The following is a 12,692-nucleotide window of genomic DNA, read 5'->3' on the forward strand; positions in this document are numbered from 1 at the left end:
ACCTTCAGTCACCAACATTTTTCAAGTTTTGAATTTTTTTATTTTAAAACACAAGGGTTTAAACTCTTAGAAAAATATGTTTGGGACATCATGTGTTTATAAGTGATCAGTTGTATTTGTCTTTAGAAAGACAGCATATCCTACAGTGTGTGAGAGCAGTAAATATATAGCTAAGAGGCATGAATCATCACATCAGCTCTATAACCAATCTAAACTATGATTATACTCATTACAAATCCTCCCTCTAGTATATTCTTACCATGCTTATCTAATGAAATAAGGTCATGCAGTTACGTTGCCTATATATCTTTAAATCAATTTGTCTGTCTGCCAGTTCTCCCTCACTGGCCAATTTGAAACAAGTTTGTCAGGAGGGTAGAGTTATGAAGGTCCTATAAATTTCTTTCAGATCTGTTCTGAGGTACAGGAGAAAGATCCTCAAAACACTCCTGCTGAGGAAAAAGCAGGGAGGTGACCAGCTTTTATCCACTCTGTGGCCAAGAGGCATAAGTCAGCCTAAACTCAGTTCCAGACCACACAGCATCCAGTGCATCCTGGCCATAGCTGTGCAAGCAAAACGCATAGATAAGATGACATGAAAGAAAGACAACAGTTGGGTTTTTTTTTAAGTGAGGCTAACAGACATGAAAAGGAACAGGAGGGCTAGTGGGAGGAAACTGGGAACATGGGAAAAGGTGGGATTTGTTGCAGTGGTTCTATGGAAAGAACACAGGATACAAAAGGCAGCCAGTCTACTACTTCTGAAGCAACCTCTTTTTCACATAAACATTTGTCATCAATGAAATCAAAAGAAAAACTAAGGTAGAAAAAGCTACACAATATAGAATTGTTTTTCATGAAAATATTTTTAAAAGTATCATTCACTGATACACAAGGTGACATTGACAAGCATTTACACGTTTCAATAACCAGTGCAGAAACATAATAAACAAATGCAAAAAATTAGTGAAGAAATCAAGAGTATGACCATGAGTGAAACTGAAAACAGAAAAATAAACATTAAAAAAGGAGCATTAAGAATGACAGCAGCATAAGTGTACACTAGGTGTGTACCCTGTGAACCAGGACTGACATTTTAAAGGGACATAAGAAGTAAAGACCAGCCACCATGCCTCATTTATAAGGCACAGATATACAAATGAGACTATTTCTTAATGATACACAAGTCAGCAGAATATTTTCATACATATGAAAGTATTTCCCTAAATCAAGGATCTGTAGCAAAGATTCAGATTACAAATTTAAACAGGCAACAAAATACAAAGAAACTGTAAACCAATAATAGAGATGAGAATTATGTTAACATTTTACTCCCTTTTCATCAGATTTTACTAAAACATTTCAACAGATTCCTGTTCTTCTCCATTTTCACTGAGAAAAATGTTTCCATAGCAATTTCTGACTAGAAGTTTGGATGATGATCTATGCAAGTTATGCACCAGAGTCTGTAGCAATGCTATAAGGGATGAATGAGTGAAATAAACCCTGAGGCTGAATCATATTCATCTAACTTTAGTAGTCTAAAAGCTAGTAATAAGGGATACTTCTGTCCTTAGATGAAAAAGACAGGAGTCACAAAAATATGATTAATTTCCTGCGAGATATTGAGATTCTCATCACCCCCTGGAGATGATTTCCACTGTAAATATTTACTTCATTTATTCACTAATTATTACTGAATCTGCTATTTTGTATGTCCAATCTTCACTAATTAGCAAGAATTGGGATTTTAAATTTAGAATCACACAGAGTAAGGTATGCCTGTTGCTGCACAATCATGCTGATTGAAATCTTAATACTTGTATATATACATATTCAAATGCACAGAAACATATACAAACATTAAATATCTTTCATAAAAGTAACTGGATACACAGATTTTTGAACACCATAGGCAAACAGTCAGAGACTTCTGAAATTAAATAACATACATGATTTAGTAAGAGACATAACAGGACGTGTAAATGAAACTGTCAGTAGAATTACCAAATTTTCCATTATCTGTAGGGAGAGGTATTCTATCTATCCTGGATCTCTGATTAAGGGCTTTATATCCCCAAAGTTTAGGCATTTTCTATCTATATCATTTGTCTAGTAAAAGATACTCCCTCTGTCTACAAACTCAACCTGTCTTATTTTCAAGTTTTGAAAAGAAATATAGTCTTAGAAAAGAGAAGTTAGAGATGATGAACTTTCTGTGCTCACATATGGACTTCACTCTCTCTTCACATCCAAGTCAGGTCATGAGGATTACCATTTTAAGCTCTTGAATTATTTCTACAAAAGCACTTGGGAAGAGAAAGCATAATCTACAGACATTATTCAGGATCAGCATATAATTCTGACTGTTCCACTCAACAAAATATTCTGTTAAAAAGGTAAAATTTTAGCCAAACTAGATGTACGCTTTAATCTGCCTATCTGTTCCAAATCTAGCAACACACTAAAACTCAATTGACAAGTCTACAATTTGAAATAAAATAGCAATACAATTTGGTCATAGCTGTCCTTCAGGTTTTACTGGTTCACATTTTAGCAGACTATTTTATAGTTTTATAAATAAGCATTTTAAACATTTTCTGGATACTGGATATAGAAGTTTTTTAAACCTGATAGAATTTTATTTCTGATGGATAATCAGTTCTATAATTCAAACTGGAATGGTTCATGAGGATTATGTCTGTGAAAAAATGAATAAAATTTAAAATTCCCTTGTGTAATTCAGTCATAAGACAGAGAACAAAAGTCTGGGATAGAATCTGTTTTGATCTGTTTGATAATACAAAACATTACCAAAATTGCATTCTCTGAAGCACCTTTAGAAGAAAATTGAGACATTCCAGATGTGTGCTAATTGAATTGACAATACATGCGGTCATAGGAAGAATATAGTCCTAAAGGGAATCAAAGGAGATGAGATCTAATAGATGGTTAGTTTAATTTTGTTGATAAGGACACATCCAAAGAGACTGTAGAAGAGAAAAGAAAAAAAAGTGTTAGTAGCTCCATTTAAGACCTGCCACAGTTCTTCCTATAAAAAAGCAGCGCATTCCTGAGGCAATATATTAAAGCACTGTCAACAAGTTGATCAAAGGAGTTACTGAAATCAACAAATACTGCAGAGTCACCTTGAGTTTGGGCAATGGCACTTGGACTAATAAAAAAAATAGTAATTTAAGTATTTCCTTATCAAATGAAAGACTGGGTCAGTAGGTAGGAAGGTCCAGCATAGGCTGTATTTTTGTCCATCGGTGTTTAGAATGGTGAGTAATGTGCTTCAGTGGAGAACCAAGTGTGCAGGATAGAACAAAGTTGTCTGTGATGAGTCGGCAGTTCTTTAATACTTTAAATTCCTAGAAAACACAAAACTGTTTACAATTTTTGTAAGATTTCTTTTGTAAATACCAAACATTTTTTAAGTTTGTTGGCATTCCCACTTTTTGCTTTCATTTTGGCAATTTGTTAAAGATATCTTGAAAAGACATCCTTTTGACCAAATACCCTGTGAGAAAACTGTTTACATATTTATTTCTTCCAACATAATAATTTCTCCTTTGTTATTCTTTGTTTTGCTTGGATTTATGGGTAAAATTCTTCTTCATGTAATCTCTATAATGCTATAGAAAATAAGCCTAATATTCCATTTTCAGGACAACTTTAGGAATTTTGCTGTTTACATAGTACAGAAGATTGATAGATTTATTCAATTTAGACTTGCCCTATAGTCTATGCCTCATGTGCTCGTTTGTGTGGATTTCCATTATGAATGCTCAGAGGACTGCTTAGGTAAGAATTAGAAGACTAAGATATTTGGCAGCAAATTTAGTTCTGTTTACACGTTATCCAAGACAGGGGTTAGTTTATTACATTCTTGTATCTCCTTTAGAGCTGCTGTCTAATGGTTTCACTGCCAGTGTGTTGGGTGCTTTAGTGTTTTTCCCTCCTTTGTTCAGCAAGACACTAAATACTAAGGAGGCATGTTTTTCTGTTGAGCATTCTATTGAACAAGAGGATGTGAAAAATCTTCCTGATGTTTTAGGAAAGGAAGGATTTAACTGTTCCTGTGGAGTCTCTATAATGAAAGGGAGTGGTTACCTTAGGAAACCTGGGATGTGATTTATGTGGTCTTAAAGTGTGTAACAGAATGAAAGTATTTTAAAGATGACTTGCACAGCTTGTGCTTCCCATCCTAATTCAGCTATCCAAGAAGATAAATATCTTGACTTAATAGTCACCAGACAGTAGAAGAATGGTGTTGCATGTTCTTTGGGACCTTATTTTAAACAATAATTCCTTACCATTGTCCCAGATAACATGCAACAGCATTCTTCTACTGTCTGGTGACTATTAAGTCAAGGTATTTACCTTTTCGGATAGCTGTGCAATTAATCTTGGGTCAGTTTAGTGAATATAATATTATCAGAAGGACAATATTGTAGAAAGAAACATTTCATTTGTCTTCTTGCTAATTATTACAAACGCATGAGGAAAATAGTTGTTCTGTCTTAAACATGTCAAGAATATGAAAGTTTCTATTAGACAATTTTTTTTAGTTTTAAATATCTTAATGAATAAATGAACTAAAAGAAAAAAAAAAACAAACCAAAAACCTTTTAAGTGGAATGACCCGTCAAACTGGTATCTGCATTTCACCTCTGTGGCACTATCTAATGACTACAAATGTAGAGATCTTTAGTTTCACATGGCATTATATATGCAATACTATCTGCTAAATTAATCTCTATAGAAGAGTTTGGAATGCTTATACACACCCACGTTCCTACACTATAGATAAGATGATATGCATCTCTCTAAAGGAAAATTGTAAACATCTTTCTGCCTACAATGGGTTCATGCTTCAAAGGTAATTGGAAATCCTCCATAAATATGCATGAAAAGCATTTCTGAATAAAGAATTAAATTCAACTTCCTTGTGCCTTTGTGGCCTTATTACATAGAAGAGTTGGATCCAAGATTGTAAGTACATGTTTACACATTGCATTTCATGATCTTAGTGGCAATCATACTAAAATTATAATTATAATATGGAACACTGGTAGTAATGAAACTCTCTTCAAATATATGTTTAACTACTTTCCACCTCAGTTTAAAGCTGCCTTACCTAAATTATTTTGTAACATTTATACAGCAGTAGGAACTAGTTTTGCAAGAGAATCTTTCCAAGCATCCTAAGCCTAAGGTTCCCATAATCAGAGGGTAGGCACACAATAAATGCACATACAAAGGAAAAAAAAATTCATATCTGAGTTAACACTTGCAAATCACCCAAAACAACTGGCACACATTGACTTGAAGAATATAATGGTTAATAGTTATAATAGACCCTATGTAATAGTTTCAAGAAAATACTGATTTCTTTTAAAATGTGTTTTAAAATAATATAGCTTCACTGTTCACTGAGCTATGAATTTGTAAACAAGTTAAAGATTTGCATCTTTAGGCAAAGTAAGCATGACACGTAACACTCTTAAAAACATATTACAGAGACACCTGTTAGAGGAATATTAATTATGTGGTCTTGAGGATATAAAGCCCATAGCAAAGACATGAAAAGCTTTCAAGTGGTCTGGTATTTCACATTTTCAATATTCTGCACTATGACTTTACTTTTATATGTAGCAGGATCTTTAACTGTAGTGCGATCTTTAACAATATAGGTAAGTAATGTTCAGTAGCTCCCAGCAGTTTAAATTTTAAGTAGATAACTAACAGTCCCTCAGGAGTGAAAAGGAAAAATTTTTCTTACCCTTAGGTGCCACCTGTAGAAACTGCTTATGAAGTGTAGTAAGTTGTGAAATAGTTAGAGTACCACTTCCAGAGGTCTCTATGTGTGGAACATGCTGTGATAGAACAGGGTCAGGAATCACTTTTACATCACTGCTGATGAAGAAATCTGTTTCTTCTAAAGTAATTTCATATTGGATTTTGCTAGAACTCTCAATATGATGTCGTGCAACCTCAATCAGCTTTTCAACACTGTGAAAGTGTAAATGCAGAAAACAATGAATACTTTTAATACACAATGTTAATAACTTAGGTTCAAATTTTAATGTGTTTACACTTTGAGAGCTTTACTGAAGTAATAATTATAAATCCTGTGTGTGAATTCTGTACTCAGCAAAATCATTAGGAAGCGTACTCCTCCTCTGGCAGCAAGAAATCTTTTGAAAGTGGCAAGAAATTTATATAAAGGTAGATCTAAGCCACAGAAGAAACCAGATGGAAAAATATGAAAGTATGACTCTTTATTCCATACATTTTATAGGGGTGGAGCATACACGTTCTATCTGTAATCACCTTTTACCTTATTCCAATGCCTTCGTCTTCTGCTCTGCCCCTAAATCCTAGATGTACAAAGCACTTTCTAGAGTAGCATTGTGGAGGGGCATATGAACTCCTGTTTCAAGTGTAATGAGTACAATTTATACAGGGAAAGATGTCAGCTGTCTATAACGTTCAACTAGACATAGGTTTGGCCTGAGGTATCAGGTCAAAGAACATGATGTTCTGTAACTATTGTGTCTTTGGTAGTGCTTGTTGTCAGGAGAGCAAATAAAACTGGCTGGAAGGCAGAGGCTCAGCCTCTTTGAGCTATTGACTGTTAGAGCTTTCACATCCTACATTCATCTCTCGTCTTGGGCTTGCCCTGACATGGATCAACTAGCACTGTCCCAGGTATACTTCAAAAGTTAGTACGGGCCAGAAACATTTTCCAAAAGGCAAAGTGCCCCCTTTGTTTTGGAGAGTAAAATCCTTTAATGATATGAACATAGGCCATTCTATGCCAGATGACCTAAGTGTCATAGAGTGGTCCCGAACACATTTTATTTACTAGGACAGAAAAACTGTGAAGAACTTTTTTTTTAATGGACCTTGAAATAATTTTGAGAAATGTTATACATGGTGGTAATAACACTAGGTTGAATTTTCCAGCATATGTAAAGCACAGGGAAGAAAATAATCGCACAATCCAAAGTGACAGGAGCCACGGAAATGATATAGAAGCTTCTGCTAAATGGAATAACTGGTTGTCTGCTGATGCTCATAAATCTACTAAATCCATAGTCTAGAAAAACAGCAGAACTGATAATTAACCCTACTGCTGCCAGCAATACCTTCTAATCATCCAAAAAATGAGTTATTACCATTCAGGTATTTAACATAAAATTAAATTCCAGTTCATGAAATGAAATTATTATTTTCTACATATGTTTTTCAAATTATTTGCTTCTATATAAACAACTATCTTTACTAGCATAGTCTAGTTTGAAAAGGTTCCTATTTACAACTGAATATACATTACCTGGACATTTCTGCCACGAACCTGGATCCAAGCCACTTTTCCATATCTTTATAAGCCTCTTCTGCTTTCATTGTTAGGTCTTCAACAAATGCTAAAGCTTTTTCTTTTATAAGTTCTAGTCGAGATTTTGTGGCTACCTCTGTTTAAACAGTAATGTCATCATAATTAATATTTATAAAATTTGAGGAAAATTCTCAGTCTTAAGCACCTAGAGTTTAACATGTTAACCTTTTTTTAGGCAGTAAAATATTTATTTAATTTCTGATATTCTTGAACAAATTATTTTTCAGAATTGCCCCTATTGCACCATGTATTTTACAAAAGTGTGTCTTCTATAAGCATCAGAATTCACACAGTAACAAATGTCTTAATAAAACTAATATAGAGGTGCAGAGGATGTTTAAGTAGACAGTGTCACTGAACTAAATTAACACTATACAGCAGCAGACCTAGAAGCTTAATGATGCAAGTTTGAGTACCCTGTTATAGATAAACTTTAAAGAAAACACATCTAAATCATTACGTATGTTAATCACAGCAAAAGGTTGCTTTTCTGTTTCTAACCTCCAGCCCTTTAAAATTAACCTCACTGGTTTTGCTCCAGGCTTCCTATATATGAGTATTTTATACCATAAAACTCAGGCTGCATTGTAAAAGAGTTTGGTTAGTGAGCACTAAGAAAATAATGCACCTTTATCAAAATTATGTGTAGAGTATTTACATGAAACTTTAAAAAAAAATTGACAATGTAATTATTTTTAGTTTTCAGAATGGGAAGAACTGAGAAAAAAAAACAATCAGTCTCTCACTGAGAGGCTAATACTTAAAAAAAGGAGCTAAAAGGACAAGAAATGGGAACAAGTCAGCAATGTGCAAACCAAAAAGGATGCCACCTGGATAAAAAGACAGCTAAGGTAAAGTGTTGAGAAACACATGGAACAGGCACTGAAAGACATTCAAAGCATTTAAAAAGAAGAGTAAGAAAAGAGGACCAGTAGCTAGAGATTATTTTCAATCCTGAAGGCAAATTCAGTATTCTACTTGATTTTTCTTCATATTTAACCTTCTATACTGCAGAATCTTTAAAATAATTAATATTTCATTGTAATTGGTACAGTCACTTCAAAGTTAAAGACTAAAATTATTTACATTATAGTCCTTATTCTACCTGCTACTTAGGTTTGGGGCTGAAACTTTCTTTAGGCAACCAATGTAGAAAGATGGACCCTGAAAAATATAAGGCATGTCCTTTTCAGGTTATTTCTCAGTCACAGCAGAATGCAACTCTGCACGCTTTCTCTTTTGAGCAAGAAAGAGTTGACATTCAAAATTTTAAACACAGAATGGATTTGGGTCTCACAGAGGGTTATTTTATTTGATGGCAAAGACATAAGAGTAAAGGTTCTAAGTAACTGAAAGTACCTTAGAGGATGCTTTGTGCCTGTCTGGTCACCTTTCTTTAATACAGTTTAAGGCTGCCTTATTTGTGACTTCTCTGCATTTTCTTTGAGTAGCTGCTATCAGTATGTTACGAAGATAAGTGTATGACAATTTTTGTCTCCCTGCCTTTTCAGAAGCAGGTACTGCACAGGCCGCTGATAAAGCTGCCCTCTTAACAGTACCAGAGTAAAAGGCAAGGCACATTGATGCAACAGAGAAATGGAATATGAAATCAACTTTAAAAACTTAGCAACTGTCCACAACTAGTGACTTTGCTAGTCTCTATATATCTGTATAACCAAAAGCACAAGCATCCAGTTACCATAGCTGCAAGTGAAACTATGATCCTCAAATGTACCAGCTACATGCCTGTGCAATTATGAAATATAGCTCAACATGTTTAGTCTTCCTTAGATTCTTATCTTGGCTTTTTTGTTAAGTATAAGATGAAAATGAAGCAACCTCAAGAAAACCAAAACATGTCAATGAATGACTAAAATTAATCTTCATATATTAGGATGTTCAAAGTTACTACCATTCCTCTCCTCGTTATCCCAAAATCTTAGAATATTTATTCCTATGCTGCTTTTTTGAGTAAACCATGTTGAAAGTGGTAGGTACACAAGCATTTGGTCTGGTGTGGACCTAAAGAAGCCTTATGAATTTGTGTTTTGTTCATTAACTGATGTTTGCCCTCTACTTTTCATAGTAAATACTATGCAAAAGTTAGCCTGATGAGAAGGTAACATACATGATGATGGGCTTGCAAACTGTTGCCAAACAGAGTATCTAACGGCTAGGTTCTATCTTCCCTTTAGTGAGAAAGAAGTCTTTTCCATCTAGTCTAAACCCATCTTCAAAAAAAAATTCAATGTATTTTTGATTTGGGACTTCTGTTTTTCAGACATCTACTTTTGGCTGAAATTGTCCAGTTGGCTTGGAAGTTATTTGATAAGACAGAAAAAGAGACAGAACGACTGAACAATATGTAGCTTTTGGAAGGGTTTGTCTGGAAAGGAGTTTGTAAGAATAAACAAAATTGTGCCTTGCTGCTTGAATCCCATGCAGCTGAAGGAAGAGGGAATCAGAGAGAAGAGCGTCAATGAAATACATCATTGCCAACAAATTCTTTCCCAGATCAAAACATTTCAAATACTGAATTCAATTTAATTGAATACTGATGAGTGGCTAACCACCTATATGAAACTTACTCTCTCATGATGACTACTTGCTTAGTCATTGAAAATGAAATTAAATGAAATGAAATAGAAGAGAACAAAAAGAAGAATGAAAAACACATTTCTAGTTTAAATATATTCACCACAAAATCACTGATGACTACCACCCTAAAAAAATTCCTGATTTCTCCAGACACTCCTTTCTCTCCCTTCCTTTTTCTTACTCATCCTTCCATTTTCCCTTGAGTTTCTGGCTAGTTTTGACTACTACGCTACCTAAATTAGGAATAACAATCAGCCTCCAACATAAGTAACAAAATAGTAACATACCTTCATGTTTCAAAGCACTGAAATATTCTTGCTTTATCTTAAGTGTCAGTTCTCGTTTCTTTAATTCCTCTGGGGTTATAGGAGCTGGACTGACTTCAACCACAGATGCAGTGGAAGGTGGTCCTGCAGGAAAATAGACCTCTCACCGTCTTTAGACGTTGCTGGTAAGTTTGTGTATCTCTACACAGGCACTCACAAGACAGCAAATATTTTAACATGAAAAATGGCACTTTCCACCTTACTTGACGTGACCATTTATGAGAATACAAAGCGGGGTTACTCAGGTTCTTATGTCCACATAGCATATTTAGATTTCTTCAAATGTGATTTACATCTGCAAGACATGCTGAGATTAACACTGCATAAAATTACTTCAGTATATACAACTGTATTAAAATTGATTAAATAGCACCCTAAAATGTATTTCTAAATGGAAGATCATGAATCATAGAATCGTGTAGGTTGGAAAAGACCTTTAAGATCATCGAGTCCAACTGTCAACCCAACACCACCATGCCCACTAAACCATGCCCTGAAGTGCCACATCTACGCATTTTTTGAACACCTCCAGGGATGGTGACTCCACCACTTCCCTGGGCAGCCTGTTCCAATGTCTGACAACCCTTTCAGTAAGGAAATTTTTCCTAATATCCAATCTAAACCTCCCCTGGTGCAACTTGAGGCCATTTCCTCTTGTCCTACCTCCAGCCATCTGACAGAAGAGACCAGTACCCACCTCACTACACCCCCCTTTCAGGTAGTTGTAGAGAGCAATAAGGTCTCCCCTCAGCCTCCTTTTCTCCAGGCTAAACAGCCCCAGTTCCCTCAGCTGCTCCTCGTAAGACTCATTCTCTAGACCCCTCACCAGCTTTGTTGCCCTGCTCTGGACACGTTCCAGCACTTCAGTGTCTTTCCTGTAGTGAGGGGCCCAAAACTGAACACAGTACTCGAGCTGCGGCCTCACCAGTGCCAAGCACAGGGGAACGATCACTTCCCTGCTCCTACTGGCCACACTATTTCTGATACAGGCCAGGATGCTATTGGTAGGTGTACCTCTGTTGTGATCCTAGATGACCAAAATGATCTCTTTGACCCTAATCTCTACCAATTTATCACAACCAGTACATAAATAAACCTCTTTTGAATAATAGTTATTCCTTCTGGGGCTAATTCAAGTTTAGCAAACTGTAGTAAAAATGCTATGTTAGTAAATATCACCAGTTACCATCAAAGCAGTGAAAAGAACAATGAGCCTATTTAAAAAAAAATCATAATATGTCAGAAGAAAAAAAAAAAGAGGTATGTTATTTCATGCTTTTCTAAGCCATTCTGTTAGCTGCTTTTGCAGCTTGTTTTAACTTACATATCAATGAACAGACATTGTAAAGATATTTTATCATGTTTTTAAAGATTGCATGAAATTCTGCGGTCCCAACACTTTGACTATAACTCAAAAATATTAAAATATTTGTAACTGCTTTGTCCAAGAAGAAGAGCAGATGGAGATGTTACAGAAAAAAATAATGACATCTGCATGATACCTAAGGTCAACTTAAAGCAAATGATCAAATCTAGAAGTGATAAAAGTACATGTGATAAGTAGTATCACTCAGTTACTAGCCTATAGTTGTATCCTAGGGAATTATTCTGTTACAGGAGCACTACAGCAACACTGCATTCGGCATGAAATCAAGGTTGATACTTCAGTTACAGATACATTAGTTGACACTTCATCTTCTACCATGAGGAATGCACAGCTGAGTTCTAGCTGCAGTTCTGTCACTTTATAGTTTTGTGACTTCAGGTAAGTCATCTAGTACCAGGTCTGAACAAAAATTTAGTTCCAAGAAGCAAACCACAAACGCCAACCTAGTCACTTAGCATACAATAGGTGACAGCTGCTGATTTTTTATCACAAAGCTTTTCTAGAAATCTGAAAACTTGCTACTCTCTTGGCTGGACTGAGATGCTAAGCACACACCTAAGGCTCCCTGGGGCTCACAAATTAGGTATCCACGTGGCTAAGTATTTGCAGGGCTATACTTGTTCACTGTACTATGAGCAGAGTCAACCAGAGAGAGATCACTAAGTACAGTGCAAATAAAATGCCCTTCATGTCAAAGAAAAAAAAGTCAGCTGCTTTATGCATAGTAACTCTGCAGTTACAGCTTTCTCACTTGGAAATGGAGTACCTGAATTTCAGGCTACCCTCACACCCACAGGGTTTAAGCCCCTCTCTTGCTATGTGGAATGTCTTTACAAAAGATACAAGATTTAGGCTACTAGCCTTGCTTCCTGCTGGAGCTATGACGTTTTGCAGAAAGAAGTGGAAGTTACTTAAACCACTACCTGCTCAAGGAAGTATTTATGAAAAAATGTATAAACAGCATTGCATGGCA

General features: G+C 35.4%; 1 protein-coding gene across 1 annotated transcript in view; it reads right to left on the reverse strand.

Moving 5' to 3' along the window:
• The window catches only part of SPEF2 (sperm flagellar 2), an 81,999-nt gene that overhangs the window by 20,525 nt on the left and 48,782 nt on the right, over window positions 1-12,692 (reverse strand). The window contains exons 26-28 of the mRNA XM_052777906.1: window positions 10,294-10,416; window positions 7,346-7,484; window positions 5,789-6,018 (exon numbers count right to left, since the gene is read on the reverse strand). Of these exons, the coding sequence (XP_052633866.1) occupies window positions 5,789-6,018; window positions 7,346-7,484; window positions 10,294-10,416 (492 nt within the window). The remainder of the gene's footprint in view (window positions 1-5,788; window positions 6,019-7,345; window positions 7,485-10,293; window positions 10,417-12,692) is intronic.

Source organism: Harpia harpyja, chromosome Z, assembly GCF_026419915.1.
Source record: "Harpia harpyja isolate bHarHar1 chromosome Z, bHarHar1 primary haplotype, whole genome shotgun sequence".
Classification (NCBI taxonomy): domain Eukaryota; kingdom Metazoa; phylum Chordata; class Aves; order Accipitriformes; family Accipitridae; genus Harpia; species Harpia harpyja.